Source organism: Vespula pensylvanica, chromosome 1 (genome assembly GCF_014466175.1).
Source record: "Vespula pensylvanica isolate Volc-1 chromosome 1, ASM1446617v1, whole genome shotgun sequence".
Lineage (NCBI taxonomy): Eukaryota > Metazoa > Arthropoda > Insecta > Hymenoptera > Vespidae > Vespula > Vespula pensylvanica.
The window spans coordinates 15111910-15133785 of NC_057685.1; the positions used below are offsets into that span (position 1 = coordinate 15111910).

Genomic DNA, 21876 nt, shown 5'->3' on the forward strand with positions numbered 1-21876 from the left:
AAGAGGGAATTGTTTAAGTTCGTTACCCAGAGCAACCCTCGGTTTCACATTCCAGGATTTTCTCCTTTCATTTCATCCCTCTCGCATCTTTCAAGCATTGTTCGTATCCCTTCTTCGATTACACTTTCTTTTTTGCTTAAAATCCGTTTCTATTATGGATAATGGGAAAACCGAATCGTTACGCGATTCGCTGTTTCAGCAAATGTTTCTTTTTTTCTGAATCTGCATCGTTATCCTCGAGACAATCGAGAATCTTGAAAAAAGGAATATGGGAATGAAAGAAAGAGGGAGAGGTAAGAAAAGAGATCAAGAGAAGTGGTCGTAGAGAAAGCATTGGATCGTTTAACTCGAAGAACTCCTCTTGGAAAAGTGTGTCATGAAAATGTGCCAAGAGAAGGAGAGAGAAAGAGATAGGAAATCGGTAATATCGGATGCTCTATTAATATCGTGTCGTTAAGTAATGGCTATGAAATTCCGAGATCTTGTGTCCTTGTATTTCATAAGGAATACTAATTAAAATAGTGGAAAGATACTATAAATAAGTTCGCGATATTGAAGTTAGAAGCGATTATGAAAATCCCTTTGTAGGTTTAACGAATTAGTGAAGAACTGTGAGCAATAATACAATGAGAAATTAATTAAAGTTGGATTTTAGAACGCTGGATTTTTCAAATTTCGTTAAGAAAAGTACGAAATTGAAGCGGTATTATTTAACGGCAGTACTGACATCGATCGTAAATATAATTTGATATTAAATTCGTAATAGGGGGATTATATGCGTTTCTGTTTAAAATATTGGTTTTAACCATATATGTATACGCACATATGCATGTGAAGTAAAAGAGAAATCGGAAATATGGAATATTGCAAATTAACGTTCATTGATTTTTCAATAATATCGGTTTTTATTTCATGTTTTGTAAGAGATAAAAAATTAACTACGAGCGAACGATTACAGTCGTATTCTTGGTGGATTTATCTATCAGCGTTAGTGTTCCAATCTCTTTTTTCTTTTTTCTCTTTTTTCTTTTCCTTTCCTTTTTTAAATTAAACATACCATCATCAGTCAGAAGATGTCCTCTAGAAATATTGAACATAGTAGCTATTATATTACAAGGTAGCTTGCGCATTTCTTTTCATTTTTCTTCGTCTTCCCTTCTCTTAGACTTTTTTTTTTTTTAATCTCGTTTTTCATCCTTTATATTGATAATAATCTTACTGTCGTGTTTTAAGAATTAGGTCATGCTGTCGATTTTAATATCTATTGCTTGTAAACGACTATCACTTCTTTGTATGATTATGCTGATATATCACAAACGGTACATTTTAATTTAAATCGAAATATTTCATGAATTAATTATGTTATTTATTTATTCTTTTTTCTTTTTCATATCATGAATGAATTTACATTTTTTCAAAGAGATATATCAATGCTCCGTATTTCGCGTGGTACTCTCATCGTAGATATTTAAGAAGAAGCGGAAACGTTTAATTAAGTAAAATAAAAGATTAATCTTCCTTCAAAGCTTCATATTCCTTATTTTTTTTTTTCATGTTTATTTAAATACATATTTCACAAAATGTTGTAAATCCCACAAGAGAAATTTCTTTCCGCTATGATCTTATTTAATTTTGATTGCCTCGTACAACTTGTTTTTAATCTCTTTCATTCTGTATATTTTTATTCTCCTCCCATTTACTATCTTTTTCTTTCACATTTCTCTCTCTTTTTACCTCTATTCCATCTCTTCTACTCTTTTCCCCTTTTTTATACATTTCTATCTTATTCTAACTTCTATTCGCTGTCTGCGTTGAGAAAAATTCTTATGAAAACTTCAAAGAAAAAGGATATATATATATTTTTTTATAATAATATAGTTGTTTCCTCTAATTGTAGATTTTTGTAAAATTTGTTACAGATGTAAAGCTTTTATTATGCATCATCAGAACGGGGTTAAGGACCCCCTTTTGCGATTCTAATGGCATTGCCAAAATAAAATCTACCAGGACATAACGAATAACGATGGGAATTCATGTGAATTCATACGATTCGGCTATAAGAATCTGAGCTCCAGTATAGACGTCAACGAAGCCATTTTGGAAAACGGCGCAAAGGGAAAAGTATTTCACGTAAGGAAGTCGACAGTACATCAAAGGAGAAAAAAAAAATATATATATACACACTCATTATATATATATATATATATACACATCAAAGACGCATCGCGCGACGATCTTTTATTCGAGCAAAATATAAAAAAAAAAAAAAAAGAAAAAAATAATAATGTAGGGAAAGAATCGCCTAACTGCACAATAAAGTTTAATGTAAAACGTTACATGTGACCAGAAGCGAAGACAATCCTAAAACAAAGTTACCTAATTAGTGAATACTTAAGTCGGCAGTATAAATGCGCGAAGAAAAGATTATCGTGTATTAAATTTATGTATATAAATACCTATATGTATACACGTACACTATTGCATAGATCTTTATCGAAAGTTAATTGTTAAACAATAAAGAGAGCACACACACACGCACATTACTGTCCAAAAGAGAAAGAAAAAGATAATTTATATTATATTTGAACGTTGTTGATCAATAGTAACGCAAGGATATATTAATATTATTAATAAGTATAAAAGTCTACGTCCGTACCTATTCGAGTAGATTGCTACGAATCTTGAAAGCTATCGTGATAAAGGACAAGAAAGAAAAGAGAAAGAGAAGGAACACCGTGTGAACACCTTAGGGAAAAAGGAAAGGGGGTAGGTGAAGGAGAACATATGTATACTTGCTGAAAAGGAAGTCTCGAGTGTCGATCTAGGGAAAAGAGAGTTTCTATCCGGTACGTCCACCCTTTTAAAGTGCGTCAATTTATCCACGGGAAAAGAAGAGGAGAGAAAGAAAGAGAAATAAAAACAAGATAAAAGAAGGGGCAAAAAGCTTCGGATAGCAAAGAACTGGTAAATGCGTTGAAGCCCAGGGAGAATAAATGACGTTTTTTAAGTGAACGTGAAAGTTCTCTTACTTATTGGAAAATTCGTGTTTCATCGAGAATACGTATTGAAATATTGAAAATGAAGTCTACGCTGTCTTAATTAAGTAATTGAAGTGTTAGATACATTAAACGTAGTCGTGAAATTTATTTACGGAAAATAAAAAAAGAAAAAAAGAAGAAATCAGTATCTAATTAATAATTTAATAGTTTCGAAATGAATCTCGAAGTCGAACTTATAGCTGGGGTGGTCAAGGGTGGTTTACCACCGGCTCATCTACCTTCTCCAAGGCTTATCAAGATATTTATTGCTGGCGAAAGGGATGGTGAGTATTAAGTTTAAAATACATAAGAAATAGTATTGGAAAGTTTATATGATTTAGGAAACTTAATAATAAAACACGCAAATAGGATCGTTAATTTAGTTTGAAGAAGATCGTAGATCTTAATCTTGATCGTTGCAGTAAAGTGAAACCGTGGAGAACCGATTGAAAGGATGAAAAGCACTATACCACTAAATCGATAAAATTATACTTGAATTCTCGAACGATAAGAGCACTATTTAAGAGACTATAGAAACGCTTTAATCTAATCTAATTAAATTGTTTGCTCTTTACAAAGGGCCTTTCTTTGTTCGCTATTTCTCACGTTAAACTTTCTCGATCGCACGCATGATAAATTTGCCGATGAAAAAATTTTTCGTGTTTTCATGAAATTCGCTTCATTTCTTTTCCTTTAAATGAAAGAGCGTTATACTAGTAGCCCAAAAATGTAAGAGGAAAAAGCGGAAATACGTATTTGTTGTTCGTAACAAAATCTTACAAATAAAAATTCTAATAATAAAATAATAATTCGTCTATAGAATTTTCTGTGGAAAGGAAACAACTGTTGGAGGTAGTGGGTCCAGAATTACAATCGATTTATGATGATATGGGAATTGAGGTAAATTATTCCACCAATTAACACTAATTTTGACCAGATTACGCACGCTCGAAGTACTCGTTACATTACATTAGATGAATAAATTCCCAGTTGGAAATACTTTACATTATTCTGTAAATGCTATTACGTGGATCATTTGTAATTCAATTTTGGTAAATGAAATTAATAATAATAATAATTATAATATTTTGTATATAGGTATTGTTGGTTGACATGCAATATGGAACCAGCAAAAACCCAGATACCAATCCAAGGCTGGCAGAATTCTTTTTAGAAGAAATAAACGCTTCTCATCGACATTCCCGAGGTTGTTTTCTGCTGGTGAGTTTCTTATTCTCGATCAAATAATCGAAAGGATACATGCTTGTAAAAATCAATCCGTTGATCTTTCTTCTCTTATTAACGTCTGTTCACGTTTATCAACATTTTTAAAGCTACTGGCCGGAGCCGATTACAATACAGGTTGGGTACCTACCAAGTTCGAGGAAGAAACTTTCCATGCTCTTCTCGGTTGCTGTTCCGTGCTAAACGAGTACTATGTGCAAGATGGCCGTTATTATACATTGAAAGCTTCTAGGTAATGCGCAACTCAGTTTTGGTTGAAAAACTACAGAACCGTAAAGGCGTCTTATATAAACATTCTCTCTTCCACTTTTAACTTTTCATTCAGATTGTAACTTTCAGACTGCAATTCACTTCCTCCGTTGATTGTACACCTTTCAATCTCTTTCACTTCGAATTCTAAAAGATTTTAGTTTATCCTCACAAAGAAGGAAACATCTGTACTTGTCGGGATAATGTATTCGCAACGTCATTTTATATATTATATATACGTATATTTCTTTTTTCTCAAAGTTGCAACGGTTTCTCAAAGTTGCATTAACTGGACTTTCTAAATTAATTTTGCGTCGCACAGAGTGCTGCTTTCTATTTGACGTGAAAGAAAAAACGCGATGGAAAATCTATTAAAATAATGTTGCCTCGGAAATCCGTGCATTCAACTAACTGATATGCTAATTCAAAAGTTGATCAAAGTTGCATGCATATTTATAAGCTTAACTGAAAGCTTTGAGGTTGGAGGTAGGGAAAAAGAAAAGGACAATAGTAATATAGGATTCGTATATTTGATAGACACTTTGAAAAAACGTATCGTTACTTATTTAAATTAAAAAGGTTTGAATGAATAAAAAAAACATTTTATAAACCGCTTTTACCGCGCTCGTAAAAATATTGTTTCGTCCGTTACGTTCGATCGACGTTAACTTTAGTAGAGCTTGATAAAAGTTCTGATTTAATTCAACTTGACTGGTTCCAATGTGACCGCAAGATAAGATGAATCGATGCCTTGCATGCTGACCGATAGTGTGGAAACGGCACAAGACGATTGGCAATCGACGCAGGAATCGAATTTGAGGAAAATTTTAAGAATCGCAGCCGAATCGATAATCCTTGACCAACCAGACAATAAGGAAGTCCAAAACGTGTTGAAGAGTACGACGGAACGACAATTGGAATACGGCCTAAGTAAATCTTTACATTTTCTTTTTCGTGACTTATTTGCACCGCATTTAATTTATTATTTGAGGGGCGAAAATATATTGAAATCTGCGAATAACTTTCTAGATCTTGATGAAGATGGGAATGGAATTATGGCTATTATTAGAGATTGGACTGGTAAAGATGTTCCGAAGGTCAGTCCCGGTGCTACGAGCTTCCGGTCACACATCGAGTCTTGTTTACCAGCTGAGAACGTGATTCACCTTGAGGTTGACTATAAAGCAGACGGCATAGACACAGACAACGACTCCCATGATAATTACCTGAATAAATTTAGACGATTCGTTCTTGAGAGACTACAAAATTTAGTTAATGCTTCGATAGAGATCGATCCGGAGATTAAAAGTCGGAAGAAAATGGTTCAGGAAGTTTACGCCGAAAGTATGGCGCACTTGTCATTGCTGCGCGAAATAAAACCCGCCGAAGAAGATGATGGATCTATCACTCGTATAAAACAACTTTTGATGTCCGGTGAGTTTTGTCAAAATGTTGGTTTAAGATGAATATATTGATCATTATTATTATAAATTGTTTTAGGAATGGATCAAAAACATGGTCCTATTTTAATATGGGGTCCCAAAGCTTCTGGCAAATCTTCTATACTTGCTAAAATATATGAAAGTGTACCAGAATGGTTCGGTAAACCGACTTTGAGAGTTGTACGGCTCTGTACGTCAACGCCAAAGTCGGCTTATAGCTTAGAGCTTCTACGGATTTTGTGTGAACACATTGGCTTCTTATCGGGTAACAACGACGGTAATCTTCCACGAGATGCTTCCTTTGATCCTTTGTACTTGAATAATTGGTTCAGTCAAATAATGCGTGGTATCGAAGCACAACCTCTGTCAGAACAATTAATCGTTATGGTGGACGATCTACATCGCCTTCACCCTTTGGAATGCGATATCGTTGCTGCTTTATCATGGTTGCCATTAAACTTGCCCCAAGGAATACATTTTATAGCGACGACTACAGTACCACCCGAAGCATTACGGCTGACCCCGCTTCAAAAAGAAAGACTCAGAAGCAATGATATACTTATCGAGCTATCTGACAAGCGATGCAATCTCCCAGATATAGAATCAGCTTTAGACAATCTGGAAAAGCTCGTCGGTCCAAGAGCAGCAAATAAAATTGGTTCGCTTTTAGCATGCGCAGATTACGGTCTCTCCGAAACTGAGATTCTCGAGTTAATTATGCCCACGGGAGGAGAAGATCCATTATCCTTAACATTGGGGCAATATAATTTCGCTACATGGTGTTTAGTCCGAAGAACTTTGGCTCCCTTGTTAAGGGTTGGTAGTATTATTAAATTTATGATATTAAAGATTTCTTCTGTTTTATCATAATATACAAGTTTGTTTATTTACGTAATAAAGGTACGAGTAATGAGCGGCAGATTAATGTTTGGCTGGCGTTGGTTGAGTCGTGAAGTCGCTAGGAAGAAATATCTTTCGAATCAGGACGTATCGAGAATGTGTCACGCGGAACTGGCAAATCTATTTTTTGCGGAAGAAACCGAAGATAGCGAGGAAAAATCACCGCAGGGTCCTATAGAACCACCCGTAAAGGAAACACCTTTTCAAAGCGCTCCGCAATCGCAGGATATTACATATACCCTACGGCACGTCGAAGAAGCGTGGCTTCACTTGCTACGAGCTGGCGATGTTGATAAACTCAAAAGATTGGCTGTCTGTGCTTTTGATTTTCTTTTAGCTGGTGTACAAATGATTTCTGTGAGTTATTTGCGATGTGTACTCGAACATGCAAGGAGATATCTTTTGGAAAGAGATTTGGAGTTGGTATATTATGCCGTTAGGAAATCAAGCGACGTACTTACTAGAGACCCGCTTCAGCTTGGAGCACAACTTATTTGTTGGCTAAGACCAGTCGCAGACGATGGTGGAGATCTTGTAAGAGATTCATATTTTTATTTTCTTTTTTTGTATTTAATTTAAAAAAACTTTTAACGATCTTAATCGATTTTATCTTTGTACAAAGGTAAGCAGAATGGTCATGGCAGCAATGGCATGGTGCGATGGCTATACCGCACCTCTTTTAGTTCCTTTGAATGGTTGGCTTCAACCTCCTCTACCTCTTCAGATTCGTGCTTTGTCTTGTCCACAAGGAGTCCGTCTAGTCGAAGCTGCGCCATCGGGTCAACACGTTGTGGTTGTTCCACCTCAAGGAGATGCTCAGTTGTGGCACGTTATGTCTGGTCAACTAGTACATACTTTTAAAGGTATCAATTATATAACACGTATCTTTTTTCCACATATTCGTTCGGTCCAAAAAGATTCATGAATGATTTATAACAAATATTATATTTTAGGTCATTCTAGTCCGATATCGTGTTTAGCCATTACGCAACAATCTCAATATTTACTCACTGGTTCCGAAGATACCTCCATTATCGTTTGGGATATGAAAGAATTATCATTGAAACGACGAATTTGTGAACACATAGCACCTGTTCTTACGTTGACAGCAGCTATAAATAATTCCATTATTGTGAGCGGTGGGGAAGATTCTAGTATCATTGCAACTAGTTTACTCACTGGTGAAGTATTAGTAAAAATTGATCATCACAGAGGACCCGTTACTGCTATACGCGTAGATTCAGCAGGAGAAGTTCTTGTGTCTGGATCGACCGATGGAACAGTCTGCTTATGGTCTTTAGAAACATTTACTCTTCTCAACAGCATAACGTTACCTTCCCCTGTAGCCAATCTCGATGTATCGGCAGATTCTGTCTTTTTGCTGACTGCTTGTGAAGATCAAAAACTCTATTTAAGATCTTTAGCTACTGGAACGGAGATACATACATTAAGAGGACATCAAGGTCCTGTTAGAAGTTTATGTCTTGCTAGAGATTGTAGAAGAGCCATTGCTGGTGGTATAGAGGGCAGAGTTTCCGTTTTCGATATACACAGTGGTAGACTCATTAAAACGCTACCTGCTAACCCTTCTGCGGATGTTACGTCTGTGAAGGTAATTCTAAATCTTTTGCGATATACGTCGACGTAGAGTAGATTAATTTAAATAAATTTGATGTATATAGGTTACTGAAAAGGACGATTTCCTTATCACTGCTGGGGGAGGACGTGTGACATACTGGAGTTTCCGTGGAGAGGAAACTCCGTCGAAACCACAAAAACTTGGAAAACAAGAATCACTTCAACCGCACACCTCACCTATATCTTGTTTAGATATATCTAGAGATGGTGCAATGGCAGTTACGGGTGGTGTCGATTCTTTAGTAAATTTATGGCAATTAAATACGCATGAATTAATGTCAACGTTAGAGGGTCATATAGCAAGTGTTACGTGTATCACTTTTTCTGCGTCTGGATTATTTGTAGCGTCAGGTAAGTATAAATAGATCGTTTATATCTATAATCTATGTCTTCATAAACGAATAAGACAAATGTCGTTATAGGTTCGGAAGATAAAACGGTACGTGTTTGGGGTTTAACTTTGGGCCTTGTTGTAGCGACGTTTAGACATCAAGCAACCATTACTTCTGTCATAGCTATGTTAGATGGTAGAAGAGTTGTAAGTTCCGACAGAGCTGGAACTATTAGAGTATGGGCCGCAGATAGTGGAACTTTGATTCAATCTGTTTGTGGTCCAGGACGATGTTTTGCTGTAGCTGCAGACATGAGGTATCAAAGAATTCTAATGTCTTTCGAATAAAATTTATGATTCTGTAACATTTCGACGAATTTGTATTATTTTAGATTTACAGTTTGTGGTACCGGGGACAATCAAGTTCGAATAATAAGTCTGGGCGTTGGCCCAGAAGAGAAACGTCAAGTTTCTCATTCACAGGATATTACGTGTTTGGTAGTAACACCTGACTCACAGTCTCTTATTACTGGTTCTAGAGATATGAGTCTTAAGGTGTGGCAACTTGCTGGAGGCAAATTATCACAGGTCAATAAGAGATCGAAGATATTTAAAGTTGATGTTTTTGTAAAATCTATAAAGTTACAATTATTTTGTAGGTATTGGTCGGTCACACCGATCACGTCACTTGCGTTGCAGTAGCAGTTCTTGACAAGTCTATCGTCGTGTCCGGTTCACGTGATGCCAATTTGATTGTATGGGATATAAACACTGGAGCAGACTTGCATACTCTCACTGGTCATCTTGGCTATGTAACTTGTATCAGATTATCTGGTGATGGTACTCTAGCAGTTTCTGGTAGCGAAGATAAGAGTTTGATAGTTTGGGATACGAAAAAAGGCACTGCTTTAAATTCTATTATGCTTCATGTACCAATTCTTGGTGTTGAGATGTCTACCGATTGTTCGAGATTAGCATTACACTTATTAGAACATAAATGCATGCCAATTCTTTGTCTGCATAATACACCAGCGCAATATGTTAAACTTCCACCGTACGTTGCTCCGAGAGATTTACGACCACCTGGTCCTAAACGTCCTGATAGAAGATTATTGAAAAAAGAGGTTTCTTTGGATACATATACGTGGCAACGGAAGTACGGTCATCTTACAACAGGTATATGTATTATTTAGTTATTACTGTTTTATTTACATCGAATTATTAGCCTATAGAGATTCGACTTTTTATTATCTACATTAAGGTATAACGGTATCAACTGTCGAAGAGCGATTGAAACGTCGATTCAGTGTTAGTGCTTCTATGGAGGAAATTAGTAAAGCTGGTTTAGCTGGTTCTCAACCAGGCTTAGGTCCGGAACAAGCAGCACTGGCTCAGTCTCAACATTTTGATCAGTTGGAAGCTATTTGGAACAAGCAATCTCCACCCCCCAGACCACGTGGTTTAAGAACTTTGTCGAAACAGAGTTCTCTTCAAACCACTCGAATATCCGACTCTGAAGAAGAAGGTAGACGTGCCATGTCGTGCATCGCCTCCTAGACATATTCTTTATTTGCTGTTAGATCACATAGTCACATAGTAATGTAGTTTGTATTGCCTTTATCATAGTTTCAGCAATACAATATAATAGTGCTTATATAATTGCGCTATAGTGCTTATACGTGTCATTAGTAGTGTTTTTTGAATATATTCATTAAAAACATATCGTTAAAATAACTATAAACATTAAATCTTCTAATGATGCGTAATACTAGCGGTAGCTCTTAGATATTGCACGTTTTGATATTATGTTAAATCTGACTGTCAAATTTGTCTTCCAATTCGTTCAGGAAACGAGTCATCGTTATCGAAACAAAAAATAATAGATTTTATTTTTTCCAGATTTGAATATCTACGTTATGAATGTTTCTGTATAAAGTATTAATCATAGATATACTTCCAAATTAATTTATACCTTATCCATGAATTAGTTATTATCTTAAATATTCGTGGATTATGATGTGTGATAAAGTGTTGAGTGGGTTAAAAGTATTTGTTTTTTTTTTTTTTTTTTTTTTTATAGATTATATATTTTATTTTTTTCGTAGTCTATTATCATTTATCGAAAGTACTTGTGAAAAAGCATAATTATCATTCATATAGATTTTAAATTAATCTTAGGTAACTTTAAAGCGTTATCATCTGAAAAAATCTGTTTTGTGAAAAAAAACTTGAAGTTAATTTAAATGTCGTAATAAAAAAGAAAAAAAAAAACACGAATAGTAAATTATTTTAATTTTCTTTTTATTTAGACACAGTAACAAGTAGTTATGTATATAGTATGTAAATTATAGTCATTGATTAATGTGATCAGTAAAATTGTATGCATCCTGCATGATGCAATACTCATTGCAAAATTTCTGTTGCAAATATTTATAAATCATTAAAATATTAGCATGGATTTTATAAATATTCGGATCTTATTTTGTATCGTATATTAGATCGTAGAATATTTAAAGTAATATTTTTGTTTAAATGTGTGCGAATGCTTAGGTAAATTAGTTCTTCGTTATTTAAACGATATAAATGTATATTCAGATATTTGTGGACACTCTATTACAGATCTTCCAGATTAAAATGAATTCCTTTGAAGGAGACGGACAATTAACTAGGATAAAGAGCCTTTAGCTGAAACCTATACACCTACCATATTCTTTCATCCTTCGACTGTCAAGTATATTCTATGTTAAGAATACTCTATGTCCGTACCTTTAATAAATTAAATAAAGGTACCAAAGTCGATAGATATTAGAAAAAGGTGGGAAAACATAAGATTTATTGATTTTCTTTCTAAATAAGTAATGATATATAAAGACGTACCTATTATCTTCTATCAACAAGAATAATTATTTTCTTAAAAATTATTTACAACATATATATATATATATATATATACATTCGTTATTTTCATATTTTTCTATAAAACAACGGCTAATAATTTATATACATTTTTATGTTCACTGATGAAAATTTATAAGATCTCTATTGTCGTTCTTTTAATATATGGTTATATATAAGTAAAGAATATATTTATGGATTCGTAAATATCGATAGAAACGCACATTATGTGTTATAAATGTATTTTTTATTTCTTTCTCATATAATTTTATAACAGTGAAATTTACATTGTGATAAACATATGATAGTTTTTATTCGTTCTCTGTAAAATTCTAAAAAGAAATCTTTTGTAGCTCATCTCTATAAAAATATAGATTAAGTGATTTAAATATAGAAACGATAGTATTCTTCGTAAATGTATAATTCAATTTCAATTAAATCTTACGTTAGAAAATAAATAGTTATAGTGCATCTTTAATAGAAATATTAAGTAATATTAATTACATTTGATTATTGAAGAATGTTGAAAATCTGATATTCTATAAATACGTTAAAGATATTACCTATTCTAAATCTAATCGTAAACAATCGACAAGGCATCAATTGTTATTTATTCCCTGGTAATATTCTGATAAAATTTTCCATGCTTTGGGTGCCATAAAATCTTCTGGTGGGTTCTCGCCAGATTTGGCTAGATCTGATATAAACATTGAAATATATTTAATTTTAAAAATAGCTTCATATAATCTGATCTTATCAATATTTTTTTCGTGTATTGATTTATCGAATAAGTGTTATAAGATATTCAAACTTACTTCGCATTTTCGTTCCTGAAATAAATATAAAATCGCTTTGTCTTTCGGGATCATAGAACGCCATACTCCGTTGTTTCACGTCGTAAGCAGCTACTCGAAAAGGTATAATCTCAAGGTTTTGAAGACCAGGAGCCATCGAAAGTACTCTAGCACCATGAGTACTATCATATAGATTACCATCAGGTGTAGCATCTTTATTTGGATGTGGTATACCGGCAGGATCTCTGCCAACGATATAAAAGTTAGCACCAGCGATTAGTCTACCTTTGGCATGCCATTGTACCTGGAAGTAAAAATCATTTGAATGATAAAGTATAATTTTAAAAAGTTACATTTATTAACAATGGATGATAATAAATTAATTATGGGACGATATTATGTACAATAAATATCTTCTTACTTCTGTTGGTCCAGCATACAACATGGGACTAGGGAATATAGCTAAAATCGTATCCTCGTGTAAGATACCATCTTCGAGGACAGCTTGATGTTGTTTTATTCTGACTGCTAAAGGTACGTCGTCGTCTTTCGTCCAACCACCCAGAGGATGCAAGAGAAGAACAGGTTTACGATAACCACGTTCGAGCAAACGTTTTCTAGTATCCTTAAAAGATTATTATTCTGTTTTATACATTTGAAATTATACGATCGAACGTATATCGTATTCTGTAAAATTTGTACCTGCATAAGAAGGGCGTGTCCATTGTGTATAGGATTTCGAAGTTGAAAAGCAAATACCGCGTCCGCTCCCATCTCACGACACTTTGCTCTGATCTCGTTAGGAGTCAATCTGTACTCATCGAGACCATCGTTCCATCGTATTCTTTCAATTACCTCGAGTTCGCCACCGATCAACCAATCTCCAGTTTCGTATATCATTTTTATATAAGGATGACGGATATCATTCGTGCCAAATACTCGCGAACAACTTTCTTCCTTCCGATGAAAATAAAATTCCGGATTTCTAAGAATCGCCATATTTCTTCCATTGTATCTCAATGTCAAAGATGTAACGTTCTGACAACGTTCCTTGTCGTCATCGTTAATAGCAAGAACTATTGGGATCGACTGATTGATCTGTACGCCATTTTCCGTGAGACAGTTGAAATGTTGAGACTGAAACATTAATGACATTTTTCATTCTTTGCACAGATAGAAGTGGCAATAAAAGAAAACAAATTAAAGGATAGAAAAGTTTACTTGTAAATATTGTTTCTCTTTCATGAATCCTTTAAGCGGAGCCGCCCAACCTTCAGCGAGAACTTGAATCCATTGAAGATCTACTTCGTTGATTTCGATCGCTTGTAAATTTTGTGCTTCCTTTTCAACATCTTCGATCATAGATTCAGGAACAAATAATTCATGGACAGATCTTCCCAATCCGTACATCTTTGGTATGATGCTACGATTTTCGAGAAATTCGATGACTCTCGCCGTAGATTCTTCTAACGTCGCATTTTCCGTGTTAACAATGAGATCAGGCTTAATAGGTATTTCGTACTTTTGATCGATGCCAGTAAAGCCCTTAATGATACCAGATCTAGCTTTTTTGTAAAGACCCTTTACGTCTCGTGCCTCACAGATCTTCAACGACGCGTTAACGAATATCTCGAAGAAAGGCAGTTCCGAATCTTCGTGAATTTTTCGAGCCATTCTCCTATCCTCTTCGAAAGGTGAAACGAAGCTACATAGAGTGATGACACCTCCATCGGCAAACAACTTGGCTACTTCGGCCACACGTCGGACATTTTCTTCGCGATCTTCTTTACTAAAACCCAAGTTCCGATTCAAACCAGTCCGTACATTATCTCCATCCAAACCATAAGCCGGTATACCCTATAAGATATTTTTATATTTCGATCTATAATCATCGATAAAACCTATTTGGTTGTCGATCTATCATATTATATCGACGTTCTACCTGAGATACAAGAAATTCTTCTAACTTGAACGATATCGAGGTCTTTCCAGCTCCAGAAAGTCCAGTCATCCATATAGTACATCCACGAAAACCGCGAACAGTACCAACGGCTTGGCCACGTTTCGCTCTAGATACATGATGAGCTTGTGAACTTACATTAGTCGCAATTGTCTGTAAACACCAGGGACAACATGATTTGTAATTACGATTCTACTTTCTCTTAAATTTGCAAAGTAAAATTATTATGAAGGACGCACATCATTTATCTCTACATTTTAGGATATTACTAATTTGCATAATATATATATATATATGCCCATACAAAATTAGTTGCGGTTTATCTATTACCTGTCTTGCAGAATTTTGATTTTCTGTTTTTTGTCGAGTTAGGATTCCCATGATCGCTGAATCGAAATTTTATTGAAATAATAGTAAATTCCTCCGATAGAAAGGAAGTACCAAGATATAAAATCTGGATACAATCATAAGAAGAATCGATCTATATCGATCTAACGTATTTTATTCCTATTGACGTTAAAGTTAAATTGAATTTTGATTATTTTGTATTAGATAAGCTTCCGTTATTGATAAAACTTTTATTGTGTAATATTGTATTTTATTGTATAATATTAATTAAATTTGATTGATTATTATACGACGTAAAAACTATACAACAATTTAAAATAAAGATAAACAATTGGAAAAGATCTTGTTAGTCCAGTCATTATATTTATATCATATAATTTTCGAGTTACTAATTTGAATCATTAATCAAATGATAAAGAAACTTAAAATTAGATAACAAATTTCTAATGTTATGCAATCTTATTTTTTTGTACAATTACACGTTCACATCACACCTTTTATAATTTTGAATAAAACGGATTAGCAGAAATATGAGAATTATTCGTCTAAATTATGCTTACGAATAGCATTCCGCGTTAACCGATGCTAAACTAAACAGCGTAGAACAAGACTGTGGCTCGTTCGCGAGAAAGTTAAAAGAAAGTAACTTTCATTGCTAGCAATGCCTACAACAGAGGAACCAGTTCTCGTCAGACATCATTGACCTCCAAAATACTGAATTCTCGCAACTCTAAGCAATTTCGTGAGAGATAAAATACATTATCAAAAATTTATCGAGATTTATTCTTATAACTTATTCTTATAAATTTAATCATAGCAATTAATCTATTTTGCTTATTTTAGTATATACATTATTGATTATTTAATTAATAAAAGATTTAAAACAGAATAATTGTTAGATGAAAAGAGTGAATACTATTCTTAGAGTGAAAATATAATTATATAGCATAAACTTTACTTGTTAATTTTTAATGATTATGTTAATTAACTGAACTTTCCATTGAGAATGTCAGGTAATTAAAATTTTAAATAAAAAATTTATTATAAGTCATTGAAAATTATAAAGAGTAATTTATTTTTAATTAATGCATTAATAAATAAATTAAATTCTGGAAATTATTATTTTTCTTCTGTTTTTTTTTTTTCTTTTAATACATAATAAAATACATAATACTAAATAATCCGTGAAAGAAAAATAAGAAGTTAATTATTCAACAAGAAATTTATTGTATTCAACGACGATTGCAACAACATATAAATAATAGTCTCAGTGTCTTAATAATATCATCATATTTGTCTCTGTCGATTTCTATAAAGTAAAAAAAATAGTTTAACGTTTCTCGATAATTATTTCACTACCGTTTGTGTTCACAGCTGAACAATTAATTATTCATTTTTACAGTTATATCATTTCTGATTTATAATAGGACATATGTCTTTTTAATTCTTAGCTAAAATCAAATATTGATTTTTCTTTAAAATGATCAAATATATCTTACGTCACGTAATTGCAAAATTATTTAATCGTTTTAGATATCTCATATTTTTGAAAAAATGTATAAACTGTTTACTTAACAATAAAAATAATAATTGATATACATCTCAAATTACAAATAAAAATAAATTTATGAAAAATATATGAACTTAATAATAATAACATAAATATGCAATTTTAGAGATGAATTTATCATAGAATTTGTTTTCAATCTTCAAATATTTCCTTGTTATATCGATTTAGAGAAAAAATTCAAAGAAGAAACAATATTTTTTTAAACGTAAAATAGTACTATCATTCATCATAAGTTTGATGATGTAATTGTAAATTTATCGTAAATTAATAAGTGTAAAACTTATCTGGCTATGTACATACATTGAATTTATATAAGATAATTGTACGACATTAATGAAAATTAAACACTAGCCTAAATATATAATCTTATCTCAATGTCCCTGAAAGACAGTTCAAATATAAACTTACCATAATCAAAGAAAAACAATGAGGCACGTGTTGGTATGGTGTCGGTAGGTAACCAATTTATTTATTAGTCGAAGTAACTACAATATATTAGTTGAGATTCGTTATATATTGTTAATATGTTTTAAAAATAAAAAAAAAACAAGAAAATATAAATCTATCTAAATAAAAAAAAAAAAGATGAAAGATATATCTTCCTACGGAAAAAAAGGTGAAGTTTCGCGACAAGATCGTAAAGACATCTTCGGATTAAAATAAAAAAGCAAATAAAAATAAATGATTGAAAATGGAATTTTATATATTATATAAAGTAACTTACACTTTTGTTTATACCGTTGGTAAGATTACATTTTTCATTTTCCACGTCCATTTTTTCTGTACTTCCATTTTTTCGAGGAGAGTTCATATTTCCAATATATTTCAAAGTCAATAAAATTTGCAATTTACTATACTTTCTTTTTTTTTATAGAAAATTAACGATTTTCGTAAATTATCTTGGTACCCGTATTTATAATCGTATATTTGTTTTTCTTGCTTTAGACACGATAGAATTAGAAGATTTAAAAATTTGTAAGATAATCGAACACGGATAAGCATAGAAATGACAGAAAGACGAATCGAACAAGATCGAAGCAGCGACGGTGATACTACGGAATGAGTCACATACGTGTGCCTTCCATATATTATCACAATGAGGGTAGTAAGACTCCCGTCAACGACGCAGTGGTTCTAGGTGGGGGACGAAGAGTTTTCTTTTTACATGTAATATATATGTACGTAATATGTCCCTGATAGTACGTTTGTTTCTTTTGAAAAAAAGACTTTATGGAAAAACTCGAGGTCGTTTAAGAAATAACTTTGAAAGTTCGAACTGCAAATGATCGATCTGGAGTATCGTTTCCATTACAGAGAAATTTGAAAGGGAGAGGTATTGCTGTCTTTACAGAAACATTAGCCTCTTTATTTTTTTCTTTTTCTGATGTTTTTCTTTTCTTTTTTTTTCCCTAAGTTTCATAGAATCCTAGTTTACATAGTTATTTTCAAAGGTCATTGCATTCTTTGGCACGATAGCAGAACTAAATGACTACCATTGATACAAGTCGTAAAGATAAAACGTGGTGAAAGGTTATCAGATTTCAATATCCGTCTTTGCGGTTTGTTAGAAAAGACAACGATTGCTCAGAAGAAAACATATTAATGAAAACACGTTAGTCAACTCTTTCACCATATCTTTTGAAATCTAAAACGAATTAGAATAAAGAAAGTTTCTATTCGGAAATGTTTTCGTTAAGAATTTTTTATACGATTGAGTTTATTGAATTATTGATTTAGTTCATTGTCAGATAGAATGTTAACAATGCTTATTATCTCTTTTTTCATTTTTATTATTTTTTTTTTTTTCGATAAGAAATATCTACTTGTCCAAGCGTTATTCTTTCAAATTTGCGGCATCGTCATTCAATAAAATTACATATCGATTACATTTTATGTTAAAAAAAATAAAAAATTGTAGCGTGCGGCTTAACAATTAAATGTTTAACGCCATACAGCATCAATATGGATGCGGAATAAACGCGCAGACGTTGCATCATACTCTGAACTCTTATAAGAGACGAAACGATAACTTACTTTTCAATGATATATAAAACCGTTTCTATGTCACTTTTTCAATTAAAAAGTCGAGACAAAAAGAAAACCTTCATGCTTGGAAGTGACATTGATCTGAAATTCCGCGGAAAGAAATTTCGAATAACGATTGGGTTTCGACATTGTACGTTCTTGAAATCTTATCTCAAAACAAATTTTCAAGTTTAATAATATTTTTTTATATAGCAACTTGAACAAGATAATTATAATTTGTTTATTCATAGTGTGCTTTATAGGACTACAATAGGCTACAATAATATCCTTTATAGGAATAACTTTTTAATTTAATTAAATCAAATTTATATATATCTATGATGTAATTTTTAAAAATTCGTTGTCTTCGATCGATTATCGATACTTTGAATACCATCTAGTATCGAATAATTCGAACTAACATGGAAACTACATTTTTGGTAATTGATATTAATATCCTGCGCGAATTGCTGAAGTGATATTTCAGTGACCTGTAATTTGTAATGTATGTTTATACTATCATTTAAAAAAATATTTAATGTTAAAATTAATCGGAGTAATAAAGTTTTTTCATAATTTTATAAAGAATTAAAAATCTTTTGTTAAAAATAAAAATTTCAAATTGTAGTAACGAGTGGATAATGAAACAATAGTTCACATCGTGCTCGGTAGATGTCACTATGATCGACAGAAACATACCTGTCAATTCTCATGTAAATAAATTTTCAGAGATTGCTCTAAAATCATCGATAAGTGACACCGATCTTTTTCAAGGAATTAATTTATAATATCGTATGAATAATCGATACATTAAAAAATCGAGCTCAAGAAATTGTAACACAGTTTTTAATACTTTGTCCAATCCGAAAAGAAGGGTCTTTAAATAAGAGATGACATTTTATTTTTCAAGATATTAGTGACCTAACCTTGAAATGACTATCCGTGCAAGTATTACATATATATAAAGTTTATTAATACTTACTATATATATCATTTGGAATGTTAGATATAACTATTGCGCAGATATTAAATGAAATTGATCAGATACAATATATTTTATATACCGAATGGACAAGTACATATTTCAAGATTATGTTATTTAAGTCATCTGCTGTTCCATTAATGGGAGAGGTAAATTTTATCTTTCCAGATTATTTTTATATTGTAATAATACGTAATAATTTCAGATGCTTACAAATGATATAAATTATTATTCACAAGAACATTCTAAGTCATTTAATGAATATTTAAAAGAAACCAAAGATGCTTTTTCTGGTAAAAATACAGATATACAATACTTTCTTCAAGATAATAAATTTGAATGGAGAAGAAATAAACGATGGATTTTAGGAAAAATTACAGTATGTCCCATTTCTAATATTATTGCTATATCTGAAACTTTATATGGCTTATTGAAACAACAACAACATTTACAAGAAATAATTTCAAAATTAAAAACAGAAAATGAGTTACTGATAAATACCAAAAAAGAATTAAGTGTTGATATAGAGGAAATGATCAAAATGAAAACTAATATGGAAAAGGAACTGTATAAAAAATTTATCTTAATATTAAATGCAAAAAAGAAAAAGATTAGGGAATTAGAAAATAGTTTTAAAAGTACAGAACGTGCGCAAAAGTCAATATATGATGTAAGCACAGATCAGAGTAGCGAAGACTCTGACATGGATGATAAAAGTACAAAAAATATTGAATTACATTTAGAAGAACCAGAATCTGATAAATGCATGGATCAAAGTGAAGATTCTGATAAAGAAAGTAAAGAATCTTTTTATGTTTCTCACAAAAGGAATAAATTTACTAATAGGAATACTGTAAATGAAATGGAAGCAACGACTAGTACAACAATTAAACAAAATTATTTTGATAACATTCCAAATAAGAAAATGAAATGTATATCTACAACATCATCAGTATCAAGTAACGAAAGTGAATGTGAATTTGAACTACGAATGCCAGAGACATGTACCATCAAATCAAATGTAAGCCATCTAGATTTTGCAGAAGAATCAGAAGAAGAATTATTTTCTTAATAAAAGTTTTTAGTATTATATATATTATATAGTATATATAATATTTGTAATTTATGTACAAACAATGTGCAATTTATTTAATATCTTTTATTTATGAAGTGAAATTAATGAAGTCAATAACAAAATGGAAACGTAATTTTTTAATATTTTACTTGATAAAAATGTAAATTATACATTTTTTTAATCATTAATCATGCAAAATATATAACTGAGAGATTTATATAACTTTCTGTATATAATATATATATGCATATGTTTATATGCAACTAATGCATTAAAGAGAAATGGAGAAAGAAATAAATAAAAATTGTATCACATGCTGTGAATTACTATACATTCTATATTTTGTAAAATAACTTTAAAAAAGATAATTTTACATCATATGATTAATATTAAATATATATGTATTTTGTTTTAATTTATATTTGGTTTTATAAAACAGCTAGGATAATGTTGCACATTTTTGTAATATGTATGGCCTCTTGGTTGTCTTACATGTTCTTCTCTGATATATACATCTTTACGTTTGCTGAGACCATACAGATAAGTAGGAAAATCTGGCCATTTAGTTGATAACATTTTCCAATGGTCTATAGGACAACAATTTTCAAAATGAAGTATTCCCATTTTTTTTAAAAGTTCAGTACATTTAGTTTTTTCACGGATTGGCCCACCAGGTATTTTATATAATAAATAATGTGTCCATGGATAACGTGGGGGAAGACTAATACTTCTATTATATTCTTCTTGTTCAACATTATATAATTTACGAATTCCATCCATAATGAGCTATAAAAAGTGATATGTATAATTTTAAGAAGCATATATATGTATGTGTATATATATGTATAAATAATATATAAAAATAATATATATAAAAAGCATATATATGTATGTGCATATGTATATGTATATATATATATATATGTATAAATAATATATATATATATATAAATGAAGTAAAAAAATATTATAAATTATAAGATATATCAACCTTTATATGTTGAAAATTTTGAATTCCAATTTTTATGCATCTGGAGGCATCAATTAACAATAATCGTTTTCCATCAATAAAATTTTTAACAAAACATTCCTACATCAAATAAACAATAAAGAAAATATAAATATTAAATTTTATAATATTAATCTTATGTATTATCTTTCTTACTGTATATTGAGGTAAACAAATTGTATTTTGCAGCCAATTAATAACATCATTAGTATTCCAATACCAGCAAGGAGGTAAAGGAAAGTTATCAACAATATTTCCAGTAAAAGTATATAATGGTAATGGACTTGAAAGCCAAGGCCTATATTTCCTATTACTTTTATAAATATTAATTTATTCTTTTTATTTTATTAGAAATAATATTGTGTATAATTTGAT

At 31.6% G+C, this 21876-nt stretch overlaps 3 protein-coding genes across 6 annotated transcripts; 2 read left to right on the plus strand and 1 right to left on the minus strand.

The window, feature by feature from the left end:
• The first annotated feature begins 2238 nt into the window (after window positions 1-2238).
• LOC122631350 (NACHT domain- and WD repeat-containing protein 1) lies at window positions 2239-12140 on the plus strand. Of its 3 annotated transcripts, XM_043816957.1 has the most exons (16): window positions 2240-3322; window positions 3859-3938; window positions 4137-4259; window positions 4373-4515; window positions 5302-5462; window positions 5562-5966; window positions 6033-6790; window positions 6875-7408; window positions 7497-7737; window positions 7828-8486; window positions 8557-8863; window positions 8935-9160; window positions 9236-9431; window positions 9503-10019; window positions 10105-10368; window positions 11463-12140. In XM_043816957.1, the coding sequence occupies exons 1-16, from the start codon at window positions 3214-3216 to the stop codon at window positions 11474-11476; spliced, it is 4737 nt and encodes a 1578-aa protein (XP_043672892.1). In that variant the 5' UTR covers window positions 2240-3213; the 3' UTR covers window positions 11477-12140. The 3 variants fall into 3 exon arrangements, with proteins under 3 accessions (XP_043672883.1, XP_043672892.1, XP_043672901.1); XM_043816948.1 differs by lacking the exon at window positions 11463-12140 and having other exon boundaries at window positions 2239-3322; window positions 10105-11297; XM_043816966.1 differs by lacking the exons at window positions 2240-3322; window positions 3859-3938; window positions 4137-4259; window positions 11463-12140 and having other exon boundaries at window positions 4381-4515; window positions 5266-5462; window positions 10105-11297.
• A 99-nt stretch (window positions 12141-12239) lies between these two features.
• Window positions 12240-17276, minus strand: LOC122631384 (bifunctional 3'-phosphoadenosine 5'-phosphosulfate synthase 2-like). Its single transcript, XM_043817029.1, has 7 exons — window positions 17135-17276; window positions 14475-14645; window positions 13754-14389; window positions 13235-13669; window positions 12954-13157; window positions 12554-12836; window positions 12240-12435 (listed from the first exon to the last, which is right to left on the minus strand). The coding sequence occupies exons 1-7, from the start codon at window positions 17219-17221 to the stop codon at window positions 12338-12340; spliced, it is 1914 nt and encodes a 637-aa protein (XP_043672964.1). The 5' UTR covers window positions 17222-17276; the 3' UTR covers window positions 12240-12337.
• A 1858-nt stretch (window positions 17277-19134) lies between these two features.
• On the plus strand, window positions 19135-21776 carry LOC122631450 (DNA repair protein xrcc4-like). Of its 2 annotated transcripts, XM_043817161.1 has the most exons (3): window positions 19135-19566; window positions 19623-20438; window positions 21691-21776. In XM_043817161.1, exons 1-3 carry the CDS (start codon window positions 19435-19437, stop codon window positions 21733-21735), a joined length of 993 nt encoding a protein of 330 aa, XP_043673096.1. In that variant the 5' UTR covers window positions 19135-19434; the 3' UTR covers window positions 21736-21776. The 2 variants fall into 2 exon arrangements, with proteins under 2 accessions (XP_043673096.1, XP_043673087.1); XM_043817152.1 differs by lacking the exon at window positions 21691-21776 and having other exon boundaries at window positions 19138-19566; window positions 19623-21217.
• The last annotated feature ends 100 nt before the right edge of the window (window positions 21777-21876 follow it).

What these genes read in the sequence shown, in the direction of transcription:
- LOC122631350 (XM_043816948.1), top strand. Translation starts at nt 3,214, where the DNA reads ATGAATCTCGAAGTCGAACTTATAGCTGGGGTGGTCAAGGGTGGTTTA. An exon ending in CTTTGGCTCCCTTGTTAAGG is followed by an intron (nt 6,791 to 6,874) that starts GTTGGTAGTATT and finishes TACGTAATAAAG; the next exon opens with GTACGAGTAATGAGCGGCAG. An exon ending in TGGATTATTTGTAGCGTCAG is followed by an intron (nt 8,864 to 8,934) that starts GTAAGTATAAAT and finishes ATGTCGTTATAG; the next exon opens with GTTCGGAAGATAAAACGGTA.
- LOC122631450 (XM_043817152.1), top strand. Translation starts at nt 19,435, where the DNA reads ATGTTAGATATAACTATTGCGCAGATATTAAATGAAATTGATCAGATA. An exon ending in CTGTTCCATTAATGGGAGAG is followed by an intron (nt 19,567 to 19,622) that starts GTAAATTTTATC and finishes TAATAATTTCAG; the next exon opens with ATGCTTACAAATGATATAAA.
- LOC122631384 (XM_043817029.1), bottom strand. Translation starts at nt 17,221, where the DNA reads ATGAACTCTCCTCGAAAAAATGGAAGTACAGAAAAAATGGACGTGGAA. An exon ending in GACACGCCCTTCTTATGCAG is followed by an intron (nt 13,158 to 13,234) that starts GTACAAATTTTA and finishes TAATCTTTTAAG; the next exon opens with GATACTAGAAAACGTTTGCT. An exon ending in TGTATGCTGGACCAACAGAA is followed by an intron (nt 12,837 to 12,953) that starts GTAAGAAGATAT and finishes TTTTACTTCCAG; the next exon opens with GTACAATGGCATGCCAAAGG.